Here is a 27,500-nt window from a genome sequence, read left to right as displayed (position 1 = left end):
ATTGCGGCTGGAAGGGCATCCGCTGCATAAAACATATGCTGGATAAGTTGGCAGATCATTCCGCTGTGGCGACCCCTGATGAATAAAGGGAGACTAAGCCGAAAAGAAAATGAATTAATGAGTAATACTACTACTAGTATACTACTACTAATGTAAATGTAATTTAAATCATACAATTTAATATTAATTATATGTATAAGAAACAAAATAAATCATAACTCCAGAGCTTCATGGATGGATTCTTCTATACTACTACTAATTTAGCAGTTTTCCGTATTTGTCATTCGTGTTTTTATTTTTCCCCATTTTATTTATGCTTTTGAATCGCATTATGGGACCTTGATCTTTCTTCCAACAACTTTTAATAAACATTTTTAATAATTTAAAGTTCTATATTGTCTGTGTTGGTGTTGTTTATATACGCTACAAAAAACGTGAGTACATTTTCTGTTATTTGACATACATTATATTATTTCAAACTATTAAAATGTCAATAAACGTCACCTTGTTAAACTGTTGAGTTGAATTTTCAACATCAAAAGTGGACAGATCAGGGTCCCATAATGCAATTCATACTCATAAATAAACAAACACACACAAAAAAACACTAGTGAATTAGAAAATACAGTAACTGCTAATTAACATATTTCTACAGTGTATTGCTTTGTCAAATTTTAAGTGTCTATTTTTCCTGGTTTCAAGTAAAGGAGCTTGTTTTCTCTTACTGAAGTACATTTCGCTGCAGCTGTTTACAAAAGACTGCATTTTAAATGTTTTTTTTCGTTTATCGCAGATTTATTGATGGAGCAAAGTGAGGCGAGTGCAAAGATAATTTGACTCCATGCATGAATCTTTTTCTATCACAAATCTAAACTGGCCATTGAGCCGTTTCTCATTTGTAGACACTAAAATGGATTTATGTTGATTCAATCCTAGCTGTTTTATTGCTGTAACGGTCTCTTTTTAGAACGTACCGACTGATTGAGCTCATAAATTGAGGATCTACTTAAATCTCTGAAAGATTTGATTTATATAATTGAGTAGACACACATGCTATGGTAGTTTTGTTAGTTTCAGTGTTATATTTAATCAAATCTAGAACTAAAATATTTATTTATTAAATGAAGTACTTTAAATAAAACTAAACAGTCAATCAATCAATCAATAAATCAGCTTGAAATATACTTAAAATAAATATGTATAATTTATCAAACTAAAATAAAAAGTTATTTTATAGACATATTTAATATCACAGTAAAATGACTAAAACGTTTTAAGCTAAGTTTATAAAATAAAAAATATATACAACTAATTGAAACTCTTAACATGAGCTAAGTTAGTTGCCCAATGACAATATTTGACTTTTTGTTTATAAAATATTAAAACAGCCTTGTTTTTTTGCCATGTTGCTTTGGTGCTCTGAGTGTTTTTTTTTTATTTTTTTTATTTTATTTTTTACATATTGTTATGTGGCTGCTAGGATGTTGTTAGGATATTCTGAGTGACCGTGTTCTTTCAAATTAATTTAATTTTAATTTTATCTTGTTTTTATTTTATTTTGATTTAATTCCTGATTTATCAGGGGTCGCCACAACTGAATGCACCGTTTTATTTTATTTTATTTTATTTTATTTTATTTTATTAATTTAATTTAATTTAATTTAATTTAATTTAATTTAATTTAATTTAATTTAATTTAATTTAATTTAATTTAATTTAATTTAATTTAATTTAATTTAATTTAATTTGTATTTATTTATTTTATTTTATTTTATTTTAAAAAATAATTAACTTTTTTATTTTATTTTACATTTTTTATTAATTGTTTTATTTTATATTATTTTGTTTTATTTTATTAAATTTTTTAATTAACTGTTTAATTTGTTTGATTTGATTTTATGTTATTACATTTTTTAATTAACTGTTTTATTTTATTTTTCAAAAAAATTTTTATTTGTTTTAATTACATTTTTTTTTCCTTCGGCATCCTGATTTTATTTTATTTTATTTTATAAATTTTTTTAATTAACTTTTTTTATTTTATTTTATACAATTTATTTTATTTTATTTTATTTTATTTTGTTTTTTTATTTTATTTCGGTTTAACTCCTGATTTAACAGGGGTTGCCAAAGCTGAATTAACTATCTTTTATTTTATTTTATTTTATTTTATTTTATTTTATTTTATTTTATTTTTACTGTTTTGTTTTAATTTATTTTATTTGAAAAATAATTTACTTTTTTGTTATTTTATTTGAATTCCTGATTTATCAGGGGTCGCTACAGCTAAATGAACCATCTTTTATTTTATTTTATTTTTGCTTTTTTATTTTAATTTATTTTATTTGAAAAATAATTAACTTTTTTATTATTTTATTTTATTTCCTGATTTATCAGGGGTCACCACAGCTGAATTAACCGCCTTTTATTTTATTTTATTAAAAATATATATTTTTAAAAAATTTTATTACAATTTTTCATTTTATTTTATTTTTACACTTTCATGAAACCGCTGTCTTATGACAGTGAATCTAGATACCTTCCACCTCTAACAGTGATCAGTCTCCGCTCGTAATGCAATTCAAAGCTGATAGAGCCACTCGAGTACAAGTTGATTTGTGTGTCATATGATTTCCCTCAGCCGAGGTGTGCAGCGAGTGACAGACACTTTGACTGACAGCGCTTTATAAATCCAGGTAATGACTGTGGACTCCAGCTCCGCTTGCCTGTAATGTGACAGCTGAATGAAGGAGACATCAGACTCTGCTGAGCCAGTGTTTCTCTCCGCTGACCTAAACACTTTTCAGCCTTATCCCACTTTGGTCTCCAGTGAGCCTTTACTAGAAAACTGATGCTGCAATCTGGAGTTCATATGCAAACATAAATCTCTATTTAAAATTCACTCCCTCTGCTTGAAGTTGCAACCTTACAGCATTTATCTGACTGACGGGATGCAGATAATGTTTTCTTTTTCAAATATTTTCCAAATTATGCTTGTCAGAGCAACAAATTATTCACAGTATTTCTTATAATATTTTTTCTTCTGGAAAAACTTTAATTTGTTTTATTTAGGCTAGAATAAAAGTAGTTTTAAATTTTCTATTTTAATCATTTTAAGGTCTATAATATTAGCCCACTTAAGCGATCATTTTTTTCGATAGTCTACAGAACAAACCATTTATACAATGACTTGCCTAATAACCCAACCTTGCCTAATTAACCCAGTTAAGCCTTTAATTGTTACTTTAAGCTGAATAATAGTATCTTGAAAAATATCTAGTAAAATATTATGTACTGTAGCTTTATTTAAAGTGTAGTGGGCGGGGCGCATCAGAATCTTGAGAGCGTTTGATTGGACGGAACATTTGAAGAGAAGCTGAAATGTGATGTGTGATGTCATCAGAATTGTTGATTCATGCAGAAGCAAGAGACTAAGGGTGCGTCTCAATCAGATTTTTAGCTCCTAAGGTTGTGGATCAATAGGTTGTGTACACTAGTTAGGGCACTGTTAAGTGATGAGCTTGGCTTGACACTAAGCACAACATGAGAACATCCTCATTGTACAACATCAAAACTGGAATTTACACACAACCGCAGAACTAATATTTTTCATATATAATTTTTACAAATTTTTTATTAGTACATTATGTAAAGTTGAATAAACGCGACGTTTATTTAGTAAGCACACTTTGTTCCGTTAATTCGCTCCTCTCACACACATGAGACTTCTTCAATAAACAATCTCCCGAAAACCCCCGCCCCCGCATGCTCCCCTCATTTTTAACCCGGATAACCTTCTTTCAGGTGAACAAAGTAGAGAGAGAATAACATGTTAACACATTATAGATTAATTTGTCAAATAAGTTGTATCAAAGACACAGATTCAGAAAGAAAAGGATTCTCTGTTTTAAATATTTTGTCCACATTTACATAGGCAAAGCAAACAAAAAAGGAAAAACAATATGGAAATCATAATAAATAAATAAAAAAACACTGACAGAACAATCCAACTTGTTACAAAGATCTGTTTAAATGACAGAGTATGATGACAAAGCATATTAAAACATTACAGAAATTGTGCATTATTCCTCCAGGTGTTTTTAAAGGTAACAGATAAAAGGATTCCAAATTTTGTCAAATTGTTCGAGTTTTCTTTTCAAATAGTATCTTATTCACTCCAAATGTAACATGGAGGTAATTTCTCCAAGCCACAGTTTACATGTAAGGGACTCCTTTTTTTTCCAAAAGAGTAGCAGTAGCTTCTTGGCAGTAGTTATACAGTATGAGAGCAATTTATGTTGTGTATTTGACAGCAAATGAGTTTGTTCTGAGAATCCTAGAAATAAAAGCATTGGATCCGGTATTATAGATTAATTTGATTGTTTTATATACCCGCAACAACAATTCAAATTTTCTTAAGAAAAACGTCATTTGTTTGTTGTTATGTTTGATGATAATTTGGTTGACGTGATTCTTGTTTTGCGTTTCTGAACTTCCGTTAAGGGAGCATAGTGTGCATCGATGCTCTCTGATTTTTCGCGGTGCACTGTGGGACTTTTCAGGAAGCAAATGTTTCAGTGCACTGAAATAATGACTGACTACTGAAGAAGGGAGCTGATTGAGACATAACCTAAGGTTGTATAATATAAGGTTGTATAATATATATATACAAAAAAAAATTTTTTTTAATAAAAGTATTTCACCCTATATGCTTAACTAGTGCACTATTAGACGAAGCAGCTTTTGAGTGGCGTCCAAAACTATAGTTGATGTTCTGAAATGCGCTCAATCAATCCCAATGCACTTCAATAACGAATGTACAATTGATGCAATTGATGCAACATATATACATGACAGAAATCAAAATACTTTCATTATAGACAGCTAACTAACTTTCTCTGTGTCTGCCGAAAAACCTATTTGTTTGCGGAATACTGAATTGACCACATGGCAAACTCAAAAACTTACTTAAAACATGTTTGACCAACACAATCTCACGGCAATTCGTAACTTTTTGATTTAGTGGCTAATTCGTATGTATTCGTACAATCTAATTCGTACAATTTAATACGATTTGCTCATCCCTCAATGACGGTTTGGTTTAGGGGTGACGTTAAGTGCCACGCCTCCTTTTTAAAATCATACAATTTCATACGACTGAACTTGTACAAATTCATACGAATTAGCCACTAAACTGACAAAACGTAAAAAATACTTACGTTTTCTCGTGAGATCAGGCTGGTTTGACTGTAGTTTCTAGATAAAATGAACACTGCAAGCCAAGAATTTGTGGTCCTTTTCACACTAATGATATGTACAGGGACATATTATTGATGAATAAAGAGTTATTTTCTATCAGCTCTTTGCAAAACACCAAATAAATAACACAAAACAACTTTGCAATTTCTGTGATTTGTAATCGAATACATTTGCCTCCGATGCCTATCTCCATACAGACAACTTTTCTAGCATGGTCAGTTTGCTCAGTAGTTCACTTTGTACGGTGTTGTCCTTGTGATGCAGAGTGCTTGGGTTTGAGTTCGGTGATTGTCAGTTCCACAAAAGAAATTACTGTAAAATCAATGTAAAAACTAAGTGGTCGCGATGCACTTTTCTCTCATGTTTACTTTAGAAAAGTACTTTAGAAAACTTTAGTTTGGGTTTAGGGATGGATTTAGGTATGTCGTTCATTAGGTGATCTGTACGACAAGCCTCTGCTTCTTAAAGTCACGCACAAGATGAATGTGTATCAGAAATGTACAACAAAAGTAAAATTTCAGAGTTGCAAACATGTAAACAGCGCCCTCTAGTGAATGTGAATCTGAAATGTGCAAAAAAATGGATCCGGAATTTTTTTTTTTTTTTTTTTTTAAGAAATTTACATATTTCTAATAAGCCTGTGCTGCAAATGTGGGTAAAATATGGACAAAACCATCCACTGGGTTATTTTTTTTTAACATTGGTTTTTGTCAATATTATGCCCAAATTTGAGTTGAATTAGTACAGCATTTTGTATAATGTGGCCGTTTAATACGCTCATGCTTTTGAAATGGCCTGTTTTGGCAGCCCAGTCTCTGTAAGTCCTTGAAAGGCCATTTTGTGTCTAAATGGTGCTCTGAACTGAGTTTCAGAAGAGCAAGTAAAACCGCCTTTTTCAATATTTTTCCCTTTTAATGCTGGCTTAAACTGCTGGCCCTTGCAGTTTCATTATGATGGGACATTTATGGGACAAAAGGGACAGTGCAGAATAAATTGGCCTGGGTGTGTGTGTCGTGTTTAAAGCGACCGCTGTATCCTCAGGTACTCTGACCGAGGAGTCCCCGGGGTCTCATTTGTGCTCAAGTGTGCAGCTGGCATTTCAAACAGTCCTGGTACGCCGTCTTTACATCAGCCTTACACTGAGTGAGAATGACTTTAATTGGCACTCAGCTTCCTTTAATCTTTGAATAACGAAGATGCATTTGAGGCCGGTCAGTCTGAAGGTATATCCTCCCTCCAAACGTCCTTTAATGAGTAGGGGTTTGTTATGCACACTCAGCCTAGTTAGATGCTCTCTCTCTTATGAAGTGAATGTGTAGATGGTACTTTTGAAGAACTGGTTAGTTTAGGTGCTCTTACTTTCTTCACACAATGTAAAAATAGTTTTATTGTTCCCTCAAGGTTGGATTGAAAGTTTGGAACTAGGCTTTTTTTGTGATTTATTAAATGACCATCTACTGCAGCTATTGCATCTAACTGCTTTAGATGACCACGACTGTCGCAATATGTTTAGATGGCACAAGGAATTATAAGAAAATACATTTTATCATTAATAAATAAACTACTTAAAAGTTATAGATGTATTGATAAAATAACAGTAAATGTAATTTGTGTAAATGTAAACTTATATAAAATGTATTTCAGTGCACGTGTTGCAACCCGCACTGAATGGAAATATGTGCCCAAGACTGCATTTTTGACTACCGACAAATATGTACCCTGAACTATGTCGTCTTGCTGTTTTGTTTTCACAAATCCACTAGAGTGCGCCGTGTACATTTTTGACAATCTCAAACACGTTACTGGGGCACGTTTTCTCACACATGCCATTTCTCATAAATCCACTAGAGGTCACTGTATACATTTTGCCGAATATTAACATCGTTTTTTAAGAGAAGCTAAATCAGCTATATACAGTTGAAGTCAGAATTATCAGCCCCCCTGTTTAATTGTTCCCCCAATTTCTGTTTAATGGAGAGAAGATTTTTTTTTCAACACATTTCAAAACATAATAGTTTTAATTACTCATTTCTAATAACTGATGTATTTTATCTTTGCCATGATGACAGTACATAATATTTGACTAGATATTTTATATTTGACTAGACACACACACACACACATATATATATATATATATATATATATATATATATATATATATACTGTATATATATACATACATATATACATACCAGGTAAAACAAAATTCAACAAAAAAAAAAGATCTCGATAAAAGTAAAGGGAGTAAGTTAAGTAAAGGGAGAGGTGATAAATTATATATGGCTGATATATATGTAATACAGCCGTGTATATATGTATATATATGTATATGTATATATATATATATATATATATATATATATATATATATATATATATATATATATATATATATATATATATATATATATATATATATATATAACTATATAACTATATATTTTAAGTAGTACACTTCATTGCTGTAAATATCAGTGGTATTTAGTATGTTTTCAGCATTGTACTTGGGTACTAAAGTAGAAATATACTTTTAATTTGTTTAAGTGTAGATTTTTTTTCATTCAATACAAAATATTTTTATTTAGTACAAAAAATAAGACTTAAAATGTACACACTTGTATTTACGTGTTTTTAGTGCACTCAAGTTCCCTTTTTACCTTCTGGTTTAGATAAAACCAATTTTTTTATCTAAAGATGTGAATTAGATTTATGCTCAAAACTGGAATATCACATAAATGATTAGTTTAAAAAAATCACATTTTTCTTTTTCTTAATGCTGGAATATATTCAGTAAATATGGTTCCATCATAGTTTATGCAGATTTTTCTCATCGAATAAAAAGTTTATCCTGCCCATTTGTGTGCATTTTTTTTTATGCACATTTTCAAAATGTATGTGGATCTTGCCGAGAATGTGAGATATTCGAGATGTGCATAAAAATAGGAAGATTAAAACATTATTACAAAAACTTTTACTATAATTTACTTTCAAATTCTGGAGACCCCAGTTGGATACCCTTGAAATCCAGTCTGGCTTTAGACAATTAATCATCAGGCATAAATTTTATAATTGCGACAGCCCTATTCAGAATGATTTAGGATGCTCAGACTCTCCTCTTAAATATACAGTTTCTAACCTACTTTTTCGAGGTGAGCCTGATTAGTTTGTCTGGGACGCGTCGAAACGAAACTCTACAGGAAGCTTGTGCCAAAGTGGACATCATCCATTCTCACCCTTCGCCCCGTCTGTGAGGGCATCTGCTCGTGGGCATCAGTCAGGAGCCGTTTCCGACACTGGTGGGAACCTGTGGCTAAAAATAACCTGTCATGGCCCAAGGTGCCAAGATAATAAGAGGCTCAGAGCAGTGATTTGTTGTCCTGAGCAGATGCTGGACTGATTTACTGTCAGCTGCACTTTAGGCCAGTGTTTGTGGGTGGTTCGGGCAGCTGTAAATCCAGGTTTCTGCAAACACTCCTGTAAGATTGTTATTTTATTTTCGGCAAGGATGCTGGAGGATGATTTATCAAAACTGGCAGTAGTCATAAAATATGTACAACAGTATGAAAGTTTTTGCTCTATTTTAAACTTTCTTTCCACAATAAGCAGCACAACTGTTTTCAAGCATGATGATAATAATGTGAAACGTTGATATCAGTATATTTGAGTGATTTCTAAAGGACCAAACGAGTAATAGCATTAAAAAATTCTGCTCTGTCAACAGTATTTTCAAATATATTAAACTAAAATATGTTATATTGTTTACTATTTTACATTTTAATTATGTTAATAATTTTTTAATTCTTACAAAACTGTTATACATACTATTCATTGTTCTAGATGGATGGATGGATGGATGGGTTGATGGATGGAAAGTGGATAGATGGATGGATGGATGGATGGAACAAGGATGGATGGATGGATGATTGGATGGATGGAAAATGGATGGATAGATGGATGGAAAATAGATAAATGGATGGATAGATGGATGAATGGAATATGGATAGATGGATGGAAAATAGATGGATGATGAATGGATAGATGGATATGTGGATGGATATGGATAGATTGAAAATGGATATATGGATGAAAAATGAATATATCAATGGAAAATGGATGAATAGGTGGATGGATGGAAAATGGATAGATGGATGGAATATGGATATATGGATTGAAAATTGATGGATGGGTGGATGGATGGAAAATGGATGGATGGACGGATGAATGAAAAATGGATAGATAGATGGATGGAGGGAACAAGGATGGATGGATGGATGATTGGATGGATGGAAAATGGATGGATAGATGGGTGGAAAATAGATAAATGGATGAATGATGGGTGGATAGATGGATGAATGGAATATGGATAGATGGATGGAAAATAGATGGATGGATAGGTGGATGGATATGGATAAATTGAAAATGGATATATAGATGAAAAATTAATATATAAAATGGAACATGGATGGATAGGTGGATGGAATATGGATATGGATTAAAAATTGATGGATGAATGGGTGGATGGATGGAAAATGGATAGATATGTGGAAAATGAATAGATGGATGGGAAATGGATGGATGCATAGATGGAAAATGAATAGATAGATGAATAGATGGATGAATGGATGAATGGAACATGGACAGATGGATGGATGGAAAATGGATAGGTGGATAGATGGAAAATGGATAAATTGGTGGATGGATGGATGGATGGATGGATAGTTGGAAAATGGATAGATAGATGGATGAATGGAAAATGGATAGATGGATAGAAAATAGATAGATAGATGGATGGATGGATGGATGGATGGATGGATGGATGCATAGGTGGATGGATAGAAAATGGATAGATTGATAGATTGAAAATGGATGGAAAATGAATATATCGATGTAAAATGGAAAGATAGATGGAAAATGAATAGATGGATGGAAAATGGATGGATGGATGGTAAATGGATAGATAGATGGATGAATGGAACATGGATAGATGGATAAGTGGATGGATGGATGGTTGGAAAATGGATAGATGGATGAATGGATAGGTGGATGGATGGAAAATGAATATATCGATGGAAAATGGATAGATGAATGGAATATAGATATATGGATTAAAAATGGATGGATAGATGAATGGATGGGTGGATGGAAAAGGGATAGATAGATGGAAAATGAATAGATGGATGGAAAATTGATAGATGGATTGATGGAAAATGGATGGATGGATGGATGGATGGAAAATGAATGGATGATGGAAAATGGATAGGTGGATGGAAAATGTAGAGCTATCCAAGCACTTTAATTGATGTTTTTTAAAACGGATCACTAGGAAGAATTTTAAGTTATTTATCACAAATTGATCTGAACAATTATATCTGATGTTTGTTGTGTAAATTGTATTAATTCATTTGTATTTAATAGTTTGTTCTGAATCACTGAGATATGCAGTTGTTAATTAATAATACGCTTTTATCTATATGGATCTTGTCATCAAGTAGCCATGCATTTCTAATGTGGCAATAAATAGTCAAACTCAAACTCTTGCTCAAATATATGTTTATGTCATTGTAAATTTAGTTTTAATATACATTATCCGATAAACAAATTAACATCAAAAACTATTTGCCAGGTAATACATAAGAAAAGACATTAATCATCCAACCATAAATCATCCATATGCAGGTTCAGTTTCTTTATTTGTCAGGTTGAAATATCTGAATCAGCGGGTGCTGTAAACTCACAGATGTTCACATATTGTATCAAGCAGCACGGTGCATAGATCTCCTCATAACCCTGCTCATAAAAATGACATTTATATCGCATTCACCAAACATCTTTACCATTTAATGGCTCTTTCTGGTGGCCATTACACCGAGAGCCACAGGCAGAGACTGATGTTCCAGTAGACTCGTCCGGACAGGTGTATTTAACACTTTAAAGGGGAAAAAAGCTGTCATTACTTATAAAAGCTACAAAAGCTAAAATACACTGCAAGAAAACACATGCAAATGGAAAAAGACTGACACATTTCCATAATGTTCTGTGCTATTTGCTACATATTTCTGGCATGCTTGTTTGTCAAATGGGTAAAGAGGTTTTCTTTGTTAGTGGTTTTCTATTAGTTGTGTTTTCTTAACTTGCAGCTATTTGAGCACGCTCGACCACCATATTTTTCTCTGCAATCGCGATAAATGTGAAAGTTTACATTGAACGGCTACAAATTCTGAAATGTTTTTCCTCAGAATTGCAGTTATTTCACATGACAAGTTATAAAGTTCTTTATAACTTAACTTACAAGCTATTTATAATTACTTGTTATAAGCTCAAGTTATAAACAGTTGTCAGTCAATTTAATCTAATTGATATTCACAGATTTCTGACGCTTCTGACATAGTTTTTCCTCAGAATTGTAATTATTTTGCAATTACAAATAATAAACTTGAGGTATGCTCACGTTATTTAGCATTTTCACAATTGTTTTTCTGCATTTTAAAATATTAGTAAGTCATGGCAGTGTGTTTTATGTTGATTTAACGTATTAAAATGTTGTCATGTTTCAACATAATTGTTTAAAGATCACGTGAACCAAGTTGCTGAGATTTTTATTTCAATATGTTGAATGTACTGAAACTGAATATTGAGTAGGGGGTGGGACTTTCTTTTGCGCATCATTCTCTTGTAGCAAACTAATGGTAAGAGGGGCGTGGTTAAAGCCGTCAAACTGACGTCGACAGGGGACCACAACTCTAAACGTGGAAGCTAATGCTCAGACTTTGATTGAAGATTACTAAAATTGTTCACTTAAAGAATAACAATGTGCACTAGGAAAATAAACCGCATAATAGTAATAATTGCTTAAAGCCTTTAAACTGTTTTGAGTAAGTTTAATATCATGTAAGTTAAAATGAGTTTAAAAAGATGACTTGTAAGGTTTCAATTTAAAATGTAAGGCAACCATAAATTATTTTCAACGTAACATACAAACGTAAGTCAACATTGCAAGAAGTAAAATGTCAATTCGCAAATACGAAAAAAATATGAATAAAATCCGCAATAAAATTTATATTTTTTTACATTTATTTTTTTTACATTTTTTTAAGTTTTACCCAAAGCAATATTTGAGGACAACTGTTGCTAAAAGAAGCCCTTCAAACCATCACTGAGTTAGTATATAAATGCTATGATAAGTCGAAGTCATTATTTTGTATATTGTTATTACTATCATTATTATTATTTTCCTCTGAGCATATGTAGAGAAGAGAGTGTGTCCTACAGCCAGCAGCTAGCTCTCTGCAATTCTCACATGGTTTCCCACTGAAGCTAAGCAGGGCCGGGTCAGTCCCTGCATGGGAGACCACATGGGAAAGCTAGGTTGCTGCCAGATGTGTTGTTAGTGAGACCAGCAGGGGACGCTTAACCTGCGGTCCGTGTGGGTCCTTACGCCCCAGTATATTGATGTGGACTCTATATTGCTCAGTAAGTACCGTCGTTCGGGTGAGACGTTAAACCGAGGTCCTGACTCTCAGTGGTCGTTAAAAATCCCAGGATGTCCTTTAAAAAAGAGTAGGGGTTTACTCTTATAATTGGCTTTATCACTCTCCTCTGTGTGGAGTGCGGTCTGGCGCAATATGGCTGCCGTCGTGTCATGCAGGTGGATGCTGCACACTGGTGGTGTATGAGGAGATTCCCTCCAAAAATTTGTAAAGTGTTTTGAGTGTGCAGAAAAGCGCTATATAAATTTAAGGAATTATTATTATTATTATCATTATTATTATTATTATTATTATTATTAAAGGTGGTTTGTCAAACCCACTCACCTGCATGGAGCAACTCAGAATTTCACAGTATTTTTTAAGAGATATGGAAGGTGTGCTTATAAGAAGGTGTCTGGGGCATATGGAAAGGAAAAGAGTGTACAGCCTTTGTAGAAAACCCAAGAGAATACGGATGATTACAAAATAATTTCTGGCCCCACTTTATATCAAGTGGCCTTTACTAATATGCACTTACACCAAATAATTCATTACAATATACCTATTGTGTCAATACATGTTTTTACATTGTACTTATGATTAATTATGTTTTAATAATTACACTGTTGACCATCCCATACACCTTAAGTCACCTTTAAACCTACCCATACCATTAAACCTGTCCCTAATCCTACCTGTATCTCACCTCAAGAGCACCGAAAGTGTTCTGCAAAACAATATTAACTTATTGTATTCATTTTTGAGGCAAGTACATGGCAGCCAATGTCACTTAATATAAAGTGGGAGCTAATTTCTTTTTGCAGTGCCAGCTGATTTTATCATCCAAATGCAATCGTGTTATTTTATTACCCTAATTTCTGCATCCATAAACTCACAGACGCTCAAAACATATGCCATCAACCAACATAGATGCCCATATAACTGTAACTGTATAAAAAATGACATTCTGGAGGTCTGGAGAGGAGTATCTAAGCACACAGAGAAACCCAATGTAGTTAATACCACTAAATATAAATTCGGACCTAATTTCTATTTGCAGTGCCAGCTGATTTGATCATCCAAATGCAAGTGTGTTATTTTATTATCCTAATTTCTGCAACACAGGCTCATTGTGGATTTCTTCCCAGGTCTATATTTTCTGGGAAGTCACATATATGTACCTGGGGCTATGTCTGATTGTATTTTTGTGTATAACACACACGCTATGGGGTGGTATGATACCGCAGACAACTTCTGTTTCTTTTTACCTCTATATGGGCGGCTTTTCTGGTGTTACCAGTTTGCTCAGTAGCTCACCACGTACGCCAATCAACTTGGGATGCAGAGCGAAGTGTACCACGACAGGTTTCAATTCGAAGAACAAAAAAAATTCCAGAAAGCAGGTAAATAAAAAAATAAATAAAAAAATAACAGGATAAAAACTTAAAATCTGAAAACATGGTAAAATCATACATAGTGGCCTCTGGTGGATTGTTGAAAAACAAAAACTGCAAGCAGACATAGCTCTGGTTACATTTTTCATGGTTCCCAGAAATGTAGACCTGAGTACGTATCCACAATGAGCCAGGGTTGAGTTTCTGTATCTAGAAACTTACAGATTCTCATTATACAGAAACCCTATGTAGTTAATGCCACTTAAAAACCCCTATTATACATTAAAAGGGTCATATTTTGGTTTTAAGGGTCTCCAACAACAGTCTGATATGCATGCAGGTCAAAAAACACTTTCATTGTCTTATAATATGCATTTATTTTTACCTAATTATCCCAGCAACTCCCATATGACTTGTTCAGTGATTCATTTGTTCCCAAACCCCTCCTTAGCGTGATGTTAAGCTGCACTGATTGGACCGATGACAGCCTGTTGTGATTTGGTCGACGGCGTTCAGCGTGAGACAGACTAAAATGCCCACCACGGCTTGTCAGCGATATTGAAGTAGTCAGAGTGCAAAGTGTATGTGTGAGCATGCCTGCCAACACTCCTGTTTTTCCCAGGAGTCTCCCGTATTTCAGACCCATCTCCCACCACCCTCCCGTTTTGTTATTTATCCCGGAAAACTCCCGCAATTTCCAGGGTCGCCAGCATTGGCATAGGATCCGATCACAGTGGCCGCCTGAAACATGCTTCATAGTAGTTACAGTGCATAGTAGTAACAGTGTTATTGAGACACCTCACCCCGAACCTAACCCCCCAGTCTCCCTGATTTTCAGGGACGAATGTTGGCAGGTATGTGTGTGAGCCCAGTGCAGGAGTGCATTAAAGCAGTGCAGTTAATTTCTCTTTTTCAGCCAAAAAGCCTGATAGACAAATTTTTGTGAAATGAAATATAGCATTACTTACCGACAAGGAAACACGCATGGACACTGCTTCTACATCATTCATTCATAGAAAGAACAGGCCAGAAAGGTGAAATTGATGGACTTGTGCTGAATATTAGCATCATTTACCCATAACAATGTACAAAATCTGTAACTGTCAGTATGTTTGTGTGCTTTTTACACAGTTTATATTTTAATTTGCAGTTAAGTGGAAAAAATAAATACATTGAAATGCAAATAAAAGAATAAAAAGCAGAAGTGAACAAATAGATTTTACCTAACAGCAAATATTAATCCGACACCAAATATAAACGCAGACACTAACCCCGTATAACGTCGTCACCACTGACTAAATCTCCAAAAGACAGACGAAAATATCAGTAAACTGTAGCTCTGACATGGACATGAGGGTTATAAATGACTGAAAAACTGCTGCGGGTGAAGTATATTGATCGCAATTGCTCCGATTGTGATCACATCTTGGTTTTGTTCTGTTGATATGTAATTTCAAATATTCGTAGCTTGAAACAGATGGAAAATGATTGCTATTAGTATGACTACTATGGCGAAGGCTTAAACGGAGCAGTGCTCATAACATCGAGTGCAAAAAAAAGGAAAAAGGCAGATGTGAAACATAACCTGCTTTGTATTTTTGTAGGAAACACAGTTTAGATATTTTTAGGGTAAGAGGTGTGTGAGTTATTGCCGTTTACCACTGAATGTGGCAGGAATATCGAAAACAAAATAACTTAACTCCACTCCTTTAGCACCCTCACACAGCTTGATTCACGCTGGCACTTCTCCACTTGATTCTGTCCAAACTTTAGGGATACCGGGTGTCAGATTTTCACACTGCATATGCACAACGCTTTGGCTTGTTTCCCTCACTCGAAAGCTTGACAGAGCTCCTGTGCGTAGCTACGGTTGCTAAGCCACGGTTGGTGGGTGGCAGTTTTTTGGTGTGGATTAGCAAAGGGTCAATTGGGCGGGGCCAAAGAGCATAGAATCACTAAGAGGCGACACTCTAGTGCGATTTGGGGAAACAGCCACTAGTTGGTGTGGCGGCCATTTTGGAAGGAAAATTCCAATAGAGCAACAGCATATTATAAGTCTGTAAAATAAACTATTAAAAGTGCTGATGATTGAGATAGTAAGTGTTGTATTGTCGTCTTTCACGTTGTTTCTCATCTTTAATGCACTTTTTAGATAAATAAATAAAAAACAAAGCAGCTGCTTGCCATCGCGACAGCAATAAGATCCAATGGACAGCCGACCGCTTTCACTCCAAAATGGCGGAATGCGGGGCTGTTGCTGGGCGCTGCTGTTGCAATGGAACGTTTTATTGAGTGTCGCCTCTTGGTCATTCTAAGCTCTTTGGCGGGCTTAAGTTTCGTATCAACGTCATGTCGAAGCGGCTAAAGACTCGTTATCAAGATGATTCATTTGAAGCACTGAGTCAACTCTTTTAAAATTAATCAATAGTTTTAAACTGGTGCACTTTCAGATTTAAGCCTCAGCTGGATATTTCACTTCACTTAGAGCTGTGTTACACACTACATGGAAGGTCATTTTCAAAAACCCATAATAGGGGCTCTTTAGTATAACGTGGGACCTAATTTTTGCAAATGCCAGCTGATTTTATCGTCCAAATGCAATCGTGCTATTTTATTACTCTAATTTCTGTATCCATAAACTCACAGACGCTCAAAACATATGGCATCAACCAACACTGATCCTCACATAACTGTAACTGTATTCATAAAAAATGACAATCTGGAGGTCTGGAGGGGAGCATCTAAACACACATAGAAACCCAGAGCCACTCCCCTGTGTGCGGCCGGCAGGATAACAAGCCAACCGGTCTCTCTCTCTCTTTCTCTCTATCACTCTATCACTGCTGCTGCTGCTAACGGATGAGCGAACACGAGGGGTGGGGGGGAAAACAGACCGCGCGGCTCTTTAGAGGAGATGAGAAGAGAGAGGAGGACCATGACTAGCGTAACCCGCGCTGTCCCTCGTTTACTTTCAGACACCGGGCAGAAAAAGAGTGCGCTGGAGAGGAAAGATGTGCGCAGGATATCCTTCCAGAGGCCCAAAGGCACCATGGAGTACGTGGTGAGTAGTAGGTGTTTACTGTCTCGTCCAGGTGGCTCTGTTTACATAATATGTGTGTGTGCGTGTGTGTGTGTACATACAGCCGCATGCTTGTAATTATGGAAATATGTGTGATTCATTCACGCTGCATTGCTGTTATTACTGTTTGACTTTAATTGCTGTTGTTCGTGGTAGTTTTTGTGCTGTCTTGTTTTGTGGCAGTGTTCATGAAATGGATTTGTTTGTGGATGTTGTGGCAACTGGGGTTTGTTTTTAATGGATTTGAGATGGAGAATCAGAGAGGGCTTTATCATATGCTCTTGAGATGACCTCAAATCAGGTGGTGACTTTCTCCATGGTAACAGTGGCAGTGCCGGTGGATGCTGGGAGAGGGAGAAGGGGCAGATCACTGGGGAGGCTGTCAGCCCGCAGCCTTTCAGAGAAAGCTTGCGTAAAGGGTGTCAAGTATTTTTATTTTATTTTATTTTATTTTATTTTATTTTATTTTATTTTATTTTATTTTATTTTATTTTATTTTATTTTATTTTATTTTATTTTATTTTATTTTATTTTATTTTTACTTTTATTTTAGTGGTTAATTATATTAATTATTTTGTTATTTTTGGATTGTTATATTTATTTTTTATTTTGTATTTTAATTAAAATTAAATAATGTATTTTTAAAATGCATTAAAATAAAAATATATTGAATACACAAAAAATAAAATAAAATTATGTATTATAAAATATATTTTAAAAAATCTGTAGATACGCAAAGCATGTCAGGTTATTTTATTTTATTTTATTTTACTTGTTAATTATATTCACTATTTTGTTATATTTTAGATTATTTAATTTATTTATTTTTTGCCTTTTAATTAAAATAAAATAATGTATTTGTAAAATACATAAAAATAAAAATACATTAAATACCCTAAAATGTATTAAACTTCTTATTAAGATAATTATTTATGAAATACATTAAATGCAAATAGAAAAAAATCTAATTTGTGTACATTCCCAAAGCATGTCATGTTATTTTATTTTATTGTATTTTATTTTTATGTTTTATTTTTATTTTAACTTTTATTTTACTGATTAATAGCGTTCATTATTTTTTATATTTTAGATTATTTTATTTTTGATTTTATTTTCAATTTAGTATTTTAATAAAGATAAAATGTATTTACACATCATTTCAATTAAGTCATGGTTTTAATTAAACTGTTGTCTATATTATATTATATTATTATATTATATTATATTATATTATATTATATTATATTATATTATATTATATTATATTATATTATATTATATTATATTATATTATATATTTATAAATGTATATTCAGATATTGAGGTTATTTATATTTTCAGTTACATTATATTAATTTATTATTATTATTATTATTTTATTTTGTATTTTAATTAAAATAAAATATAATTTGTTTATAAAATACATTAAAAATAAAAAATAGATTAAATGCATTAAATACATTAAAATACATTAAAAAATAAAAATCTTTGTACATACGCAAAGCATGCCAGGTTATTTTATTTTATTGTGTTTTATTTTTACTTTTATTTTACTGGTTATTTATATTCATTTTTTGTTATATTGTAGAATAATTTATTTTCATATTTTCTTTTGTATTTTAGTAAAAATAAAATAACGTATTTAATTATTAATTCAATTAAATCATGGTTCTAATTAAGCCAATGTATATATTATATTATATTATATTATATTATATTATATTATATTATATTATATTATATTATATTATATTATATTATATTATATTATATTTGTAATTTTATATTTAGATATTAAGGTTATTTATATTTTCGTTTAAATTTATATTTTTTATTAATCATTTTATTTTATTTTTGCTCTTTTAAAATATTTTTATTTATGCATGAATAATTTTTATTTCAGTTTTTAGATTCAACTTTATTTTAGTTTTTATTTGCATAAACAAGCAATTTCATTTAGTTAATTCATATTTATATACTTTATATTAATGTTCAAGTATTTATATTTTATTAAGTCTTATATTTACATTCTTAAAAATATGAAACATTTCATTTCAGTTCACTTTTTTTAAATTAATTTTTCACTTTTTTGTTGTTGTTATTTTTATGTTATTTACAACCCTGATCATGACCATATTTTCATTTTCCAACAATTGACTGTGCATTAAAAGATTCTGGTTTAAAATGTATAGTATATGATATCAGTATGAAATGATTTCTTGAATTTCTCCTGAAAAAAAAGAGAGAGTGATACTTTTGCAGTTACTTTGATAATCTGGATGTATATTTACAGATTAAAAGAGCACACCAAGATGTCTGAATTTGCCCAAGTTTTAAGTCTGATCACTTAGCAAACAATAGCACACCGCTCTTCCAACATATTCTCATGCTCAGGTTTACTGATTTCTTCTTTTTTGTCAGTAAAGTTTATTGGGTATGAAACTCCAACAAAGGCATAAAAAAGAGTTTCCATAAGGTCATTTTTTAATTCGCTGTTACCTTTGCTGTTTTGTAACCCAGCCCCCCCCCTTTCTCTTTCTTATTGTCAGTGTTGTGAAACCGTACACTTTCCCTCTGTAATTGCACACCTTAATGTCCACACTTACCAATCATAGTGATTTGTGGCCCGGTGACCAAAGAGATTGATGGCTTTAATCAATCAATGCTTTCAGAGCTGCACGACCACTGGACTACTTTCCTAAAGCTCAGATCCAGGAGCCTCATACGAGTTTTCATTCCGTAGTGTGTTCATGAGTAGATATAATGGAAAAACTTTAAGATTTTTTTTTTGAGTTGGACAGTTTATTATGTTCAACCTAGAAGGTCTAAGAAAAATAAAATACATTCTCCAGCCTACATTTTTGTGAAACCGAAAAAATTTTACTTAAACATATGTTACTCTGCAGTTAAATGAACATTATGGGGCCAACCACAAGTTTTGTTCATTTTCACGCTAATTGTAATGTGAAGTGACACTGACAACAGGGAGTGAGGATTCAAATGCAGAGTTTATCATACAGAGATGGTCAGGCAAGCAACGGTCACAATCAGGAGCAAACAGATGTACGTAGGCAAATCCAGAGTCGTAGTCAAATACACAGGCAGATGGTCAAAAGGCAGGCAGAAATAAACAAAGTAATGGTCAAAAACACGGAAGGCAAGACAATGAAAACATGTTCTAATGTTTACCAACAGTATAACAAGACTCAGCAATGATGTATGTGTGTGTGTGCTGTTTAAATAGTCCTGTGATCAGTTCATGAGCAGCTTCAGCTGTGAGTGTTTGCAATCAGACATTATTAGGAACCGGTGTGTGTGTGTGCAGTGCGTGACTGGATCTTGTAGTTCTTTTGCTGGCAAATTTGTAGTTCGTTAGCGAACTGTGTTTACCAGCAATCTACACAGGCTGGATTGTTGGTGATCGTGACACTAATGATATTTACGGAGACATTTTATCAATGAATAAAGGTCGTTTCGTGCAGTTTTAAATTGTGCAACACCAAATAAATTTAGCCTACATTTTAGCGAAATCACAAAAAAAGTTCTTAAACATACGTTTGACTGCAGTTAAATTAACGTTATGGGGCCAACCACAAGTTTTGTTCCTTTTCACGCTAATGATATTTACGGAGACATTTGATCAATGAATAAAGATCATTTTCGTGCAGTTTTTAAATTGCGCAACAGCAAATAAATACCATTAAACAATTTACCAGAGTCTATGATTTGAATTAGACCTCAAAGATTTCGCGAAAAAAATAAAAGCAATGTAAAAAACTACATGGTCGCGGTGCACATTTCTTTTAAATTTGGTTTTGAAACACTATGGGTTTAAGGCAGTGGTTCGCTTGGTGATCTGTATGTTAAGGCCTATATATAGCAAAATGTATCCTTAATAATGCATTTCAGATTAGCAAAAATGTAGACAGCGCCCTCTAGTGGATTTTTCGTCTGAAATGTGCAGCAAAACGTACCCGGAGCAACGTATATTACATTTGGCAAATAATGTAGGCTAAGAGACATACTTTCCAATGAGCCTGGGCTGTTTTTTAAATCCATATCTGTGTTTAGATATAAGTACAAAGTTTGAAAGAATTTTGGTTTTATTATATTTTAAAAGTTTAAAAAAGTGTTTTATGCTCAATAGGGCTATTATTGGCATGTTATGGTTACTTGATTACATGAATGTGTGTGTGTGTGTATATGTTTTAAATGTTTGAAATAATTAAGATTTGTTTAGGTTTTAGGCTCATTAAGGTGCCATTTATTCAATGATTATATAAAAATTACTAATGTTGTGACATAATAAATGGTGGGGTTTATGTTTTCAATATTTTAAAATGAAAGATGTTTATCTTCGATTCAAACCTAAATGTTTTGCTGCTTTCAGTGTCACGTAATTGTTTAGAAATCATTCCAACACACTGATTTGATTATCAAGGAACATTTTATTATTATTATCAATGTGGAAAAACTGTCTGATGTATAATATTTTGTGAAAACCATGATAGCCAATTTTTATTTTATTTTCTATTTTAAACTTTACAGTCATAAAATAATTTTGGAAAAATTGGTCACCGTTTCCACAGAAATATTAAGCAGCAAAAACTGTTTTGGGTATTAATGATAATAGTAAGAACCAGTTTTATTTTAAGATTAAAAATGTTTAATTAAATTATTTTTCATTATCGAGTAGACCACCAAATCATCATATTATAATGATTTCTGTAGGATCATGTGACCCCGAAGACTGGAGTAATGATGCTGAAAGCTCACCTGAATGAATAACATAATGTACATTATATTTTAAATTAGTTTGAATTTTAGGATTATTTTTTAAAAATTTGTATAATTTTAAACTGTTTTCATCTAATAAATTCTGCCTTGTTGAGCATACACTCTAAAAAATGGGTTGTTTGAATCCAACATTGGGTCAAAGCAAACATTGGCTTAATCTTTTTTTTTTTATTATTGAACGTAAATTAACCTTTTTTTTTATTCCAACTGTTGGATTCGTCCATATTTGACCCAGCATTGGGTTAATACAACTCAATTTGGCGTGTAACAAAATTCAAAAACATTAAATGTTATGTAAATAATATGTGATCTGTTAACTGAAGGGTCTCTCTGAAGGATAAGCTGAATGCAGACGCTGAGATGGCCCTCAATTATTTATGTCCGGCTGTTGGACTGTAAGCGATACCCAATGGGAATCAATGATTTGGATCAGGTGACAGAGTGATCGGGTGATCTGAGATCCTGCCACCCGGGGATTTATCAAAATGTACGGCAACAAGCCACCAGAAGACCAGTTCCTCTTTGTCGCCATTACAGTAAACACACTCATGCATCATCATGCTGAATGCACTTGATTATAATTTGTCCTATAGATGTTATGTCATCCAATCATGTCTTTTGTGGCTTAAAGATGCTTTTGTTTTCATTGGGCGAGGTAATTTATTTTAGGTTTTTGAGACTGAATGCTCATCATGGTTCAATATGGTTCAATACATGCCTCTTTGGGAGCTTTTGTGTGTTTAAGCTGACATTTAGACTTGAATGTGATTTGAAAAGCAGACAGTCATCTCCCGTGGGACTCAAGGACGGATAATTTATCTCCACAGAAGGACAGCACTTTGGTTTTTATTCACAATCAAACCATGTGTGTAATCTGTGGATAAATTCTTTTCAAAGCTATTGACTTGAGGACTTGAGTCATGGCTCAAATAAAAGTGTTTAGTTATGTGGTATAAAGACACAGTCAAGTCACGATTTGATGCGGATTTTGAAACTAAACTCACAATCAGTTTTGGGAAAGTTACTTCAAAAAACGATTTATGTAATTCAATTAATGTAATGTGCATTGGATTTCTAACATGCACTGTGAGTGGTGGCCCAATCACAACAGAATCTGCCATCTGACCAATTGGAGAAGAGTTGCCTCTCATAAAGGCGGAGTTTAAACAGAGCGGATCTTTAAATCAATTGTTTTAGAAAATTAGAAACGAGCTGCGCTGTGTATCTATAAGAAATAGGTTTTTATGACTATTGCTGGAACCTATAGGAGACCACCAGTTTAAAATGTTTGTATCACTTGCAAAACCAAAATTAGGAAGCTTTAAATAGCAAACGACATAGAGGGGCTCTTTAATATTGCACTTTCTTTTCAGACGGAGACAAAGGAAGCAGTAATTTTTGATGATTCGCTGTTTCACAGGTGGAGGTCTCATAAAATGCACTGGTCGGTTTTCACATGGGTCTTGCTTTTGCTGTTCCGACAGATTAGAGTGCTTGGTCAGCACTGTTACGCGGACCTGATGTTTTCTTTTATAAAACTTTAGGGAGTTTTTTTAGCTAATGAAATAATATCTAACTTCTTTTTTTAATGTGTGTGTGTGTGTCAACTCTAGGTGGAGTCCCGGGATACTCTCAACAGCATTGCGTTGAAGTTTGACACGACTCCGAACGAGCTCGTCCAGCTCAACAAACTCTTCTCCCGCGCTGTGGTCCCCGGAAAGGTAATGCTTTTATATTCTAGCAAATGCTCTCCTGATAAGTCATCAAGTCAGATGCTTTTCTCATTGCCTAAAATGTAGTGTGGGGACGTTAAATAGCATCTCGTTGAGTAGCAATCTCAAACTGGTGTCTTCACAGTTTCAGAACAAGTGATCCTGAGGGATAAGAGCCTGAACGCTTTATAAACTGGGCAACAAACGTCCTGAAAAAACAGCTAGAAGACTTTTAAATTGTGTTTGTTCAGTAAACGGCTCCATTGCTGAACTCTGAATGGTTCATTAACTTAATTGTTTTTACAAATGTAAATGGATTGCTCATAAAACAATTAAGTTGTCCCAAAGAGAATTGTTGATTCAGCTCATTTTAAATAAGCAGTTTAAACAAGCAGCAAAAAATTTGAGCAAGGGTAAAATAGGTAGTGCTAAAAAGTAAGCCAGTATTTCATAACCTTGAAATATAAGTGTATATTTGTGGTAAAAGCCCAAAAAATCCATTGTGTGCGTGCAACTTATAGACTTTTTTTTATTGGAAAAAAAAGAAAATTAAATATTGTGTTCCATGATGATATTTTGTCAAATAATTGCTGTAAATATATAAAAACTAAATTTTTGATTAGTGATGTGCATTTGTCAAATATTGTCTTATCATAACAAACCAACAAAATTAATAGAAATCCTAATGATTCTGTTTTTAGGTGATCTATAAATCTCAGTTTCAAAAAGAAATGGACTTTTTTGGTTTTGTTTTCCAGGTTCTGTTTAATTTAATTTAATTTAATTTAATTTAATTTAATTTAATTTAATTTAATTTAATTTAATTTAATTTAATTTAATTTTATTTTATTTTATTTTATTTTATTTTATTTTATTTTATTTTATTTTATTTTATTTTATTTTATTTTTATACATTTTTATTTTATTAAATTATTATTTAATTTGTTTGTTTGTTTGTTTGTTTATTTATTAGTATTTTTATTAATTTAATTTAATTTCTTTTTTTGTTTTTATTTTATTTCATTGTATTTATTTTCATTTAATTTTTAGTTTTTATTTTATTTCATTGCATTAATTTTCATTGAATTTTTTGTTTTGTTTTATTTTATTTTAATTTAAATTTATATATTTATTTATTTTTTAAACAACTAAAATGCATTAACACATAACTAAAACAACTAAAACAAATATTTTCAAATTATTTAGCATTTGTAGAATTAATCATTTCCCATTTTATTGCACTTGATTGTGTGCACCATTTAATTATTTCCCAGTATTCTCCACTAGTTCTGTTTACATCTGTACATCCTTTTGCCAATGGCTGCATGTTTGTTCACTGGTTTCCTTTTATAACTGTCTCATCAAAATGTTCTTGCAGTTTGGATGTGAAATGCTATAAATCTATATTCTGCATGTTTAGGTGCTGTACGTCCCTGACCCGGAGTATATCTCCAGTGCAGAGAGCTCTCCATCCCTCAGCCCCATCAGTCCTCTCTCTCCCACCTCTTCTGAGGCCGATCTAGAGAAGGCCACCACAGTAAGTGCCTTCTCCATCTTCATCTTACAAGGGATCGTTTTGCTGAAGGCCTTTAGCGTTATTATTTTTTTTAAGCTGCGCAGGAATATAGGACATATGGGTTTTGGATGCCAAAGTCTGATTTAGATTTAAGGTATATCATGCTTTTTGACTGTTGAGCATGCACATTTTTCATTAACAGTTGTTTGTTCTTGTGCTGTACTGTTCGCTGTAAAACCAAACAGTAAAAATATTTCATTCAAATGAGTTCATTTCACTTAACAATTTAAAAAGTTTGCTGTATGTAAGCCGGAAGTTGCTGAGACTTTTATTTTAGTATGTTTATTTACTTTAAATAGAAACAGAATATTGAGTAGGGAGCGGGGCTTTCATTTTGGCACATCATTCCCGTGTGGCAAACTAATGGTAAAAGGGGCGTGGTTACAGATATTGTGACTGAAGCCGTTAAACTGACGTCAACAGAAGGACCGCCACTCCAGACCATACCTACCAACACTCCTGTTTTTCCCGGGAGTCTCCCATATTTCAGGCCCGTCTCCCGTATTGTTCTGACTCCCGGAAAATTCCCGTAATTACACCCCCCTAGTCCCCATGCTCACCGAACCCAACGCGCAACCATCTTCAGACCTGCTTCATGCTTCATACCTTCATCGCGCGCACCTTCACCCCCGCTCTTCAGTTCGCCCCCCCCCCCCCCCCCTTTCACTTTGCGTGCACCGCCGGATAAAATCACCTGGATTTTATGAGCCGAATGTTGGCAGGTATGCTCCAAACGTGGAAACAAATGGTCAGAATCTGATTGAAGATTACTAAAACAAAAAACATTTTACAGGGAATTAACTTACAGTTTAATTGTTGACCTAAAGAATAACAATGTGCGCTAGCAAAATAAACATTGTCAATTTTGATGTCACACAGACTTAAACTCAAAATTTACATTTTAAGTGAAATTTAATACATTTTAAGGGGCATTTTATTGAACTAAAGTCAACTTAAATTGAGTTGAAGCAGTTTTCTAATTCTCAGAATTCTCAGAATTCTCAGAAAGGAAAATAGGTCATAAAATGAGTTGAGTTGTGAATCAAATGTAGGATAAATTAAAATAATACCTGAAAAAACGGAAAGATAGAGATGTAGTTAGCGTTGTTTTTTGTGGGTTTAACATATCTGAAAACACAGGCAGTGCTTAAGCAGAGTTTATTGACATCCTTTCACTTCAGAAAAATCACAGTAAGAGCTGAGTGATATGACACGGTGCATAAACCTGCATTAAACATTGCATGTGTTTGTTGCCTCATTACAAAGTACACAGCAAATTTCACAGTAAACATGTTAAACTGGACAAAGATACAGTAAAAAAGACCTTATGCTTCTTCATGGTGGCACCAAACAAACTTAGAATTAGTCTTTCCAGATTTCCATGCCTGCTTCCTACTGTTCAGGCTGTCCAGATTTCAAAATACGAGTCCCACAAGCATATAAAATATAATAAGCTGTGTTATACTTCAAAATTAGAGGGAAATTGTCATTGTTTTAATCTCACTGGCCAATCAAATCAGTTTGTTTTGGTCTGATGTCTCACATTTACATCAGAGCAATGATGTCTGAGGCTCATGGTATGTCATGGTATGTATTGAACTCTATTACTAGTAATATCCAGATTTTGCTATTGCTATCTAACACTTAATCATAAAGGCTGGTGTTTTATGTGACATTTTAGTTTGTGCACAAAATAGATATTTAAATGACTTTATAATTAACATTGTGAGGAGTAGAGTGAATATATGCCACGACAATGCTCAAAACATGTTGTAGAATAAATTAAAATTTAGGCTCTACCAACAATGTTTTGACACAATAGAACTTGTCAGGTTTTAGCAAAGTTCAGAAAACTGCATTTCCTTTATATTTGAGCTCATTTTGATGTATAAGCATATTTTTCTTGATATGGATCAGAAAAGGGGAAATTTAATAGTCCATGTAATGAGCTGGGTTTCGATAAGGGCCATTGAGTGTAATATGAAAACCTATTCAGGTCAAAAACCAGCAAGTTATTAAGTGAAACGGCTTGGATCATGATTTTACTTTAATGCGATCTATAGTACGTCTTCATTTCTGCAGCAGAGCGTGTAAAGTGAAATAAAAGTGCATGGATCGTCGCTTTGCTTGCCTTGCATTTTTTTGCATTGATTAAATTATTTTTCTTTCTTTTTTAGCTTTTTAACTTGTAGTCGCTGAGCTGGGCCTGTCCAA

At 33.0% G+C, this 27,500-nt stretch overlaps 1 protein-coding gene across 2 annotated transcripts in view; it reads left to right on the top strand.

Annotated features, from left to right (window-relative positions):
* oxr1b (oxidation resistance 1b) overlaps positions 1-27,500 on the top strand; it is a 110,879-nt gene that overhangs the window by 41,189 nt on the left and 42,190 nt on the right. For both annotated transcript variants that reach the window (XM_056479534.1, XM_056479533.1), the window contains exons 4-6: positions 17,098-17,183; positions 23,612-23,719; positions 25,131-25,247. In XM_056479534.1, coding sequence (XP_056335509.1) covers positions 17,098-17,183; positions 23,612-23,719; positions 25,131-25,247 — 311 coding nt within the window. The remainder of the gene's footprint in view (positions 1-17,097; positions 17,184-23,611; positions 23,720-25,130; positions 25,248-27,500) is intronic.

This window comes from Danio aesculapii, chromosome 19, assembly GCF_903798145.1.
Source record: "Danio aesculapii chromosome 19, fDanAes4.1, whole genome shotgun sequence".
NCBI classification, from domain to species: Eukaryota; Metazoa; Chordata; class Actinopteri; order Cypriniformes; family Danionidae; genus Danio; species Danio aesculapii.
The sequence above is the reverse complement of the archived record's forward strand: the minus strand, read 5'-3'. Positions and strand labels throughout refer to the sequence as shown.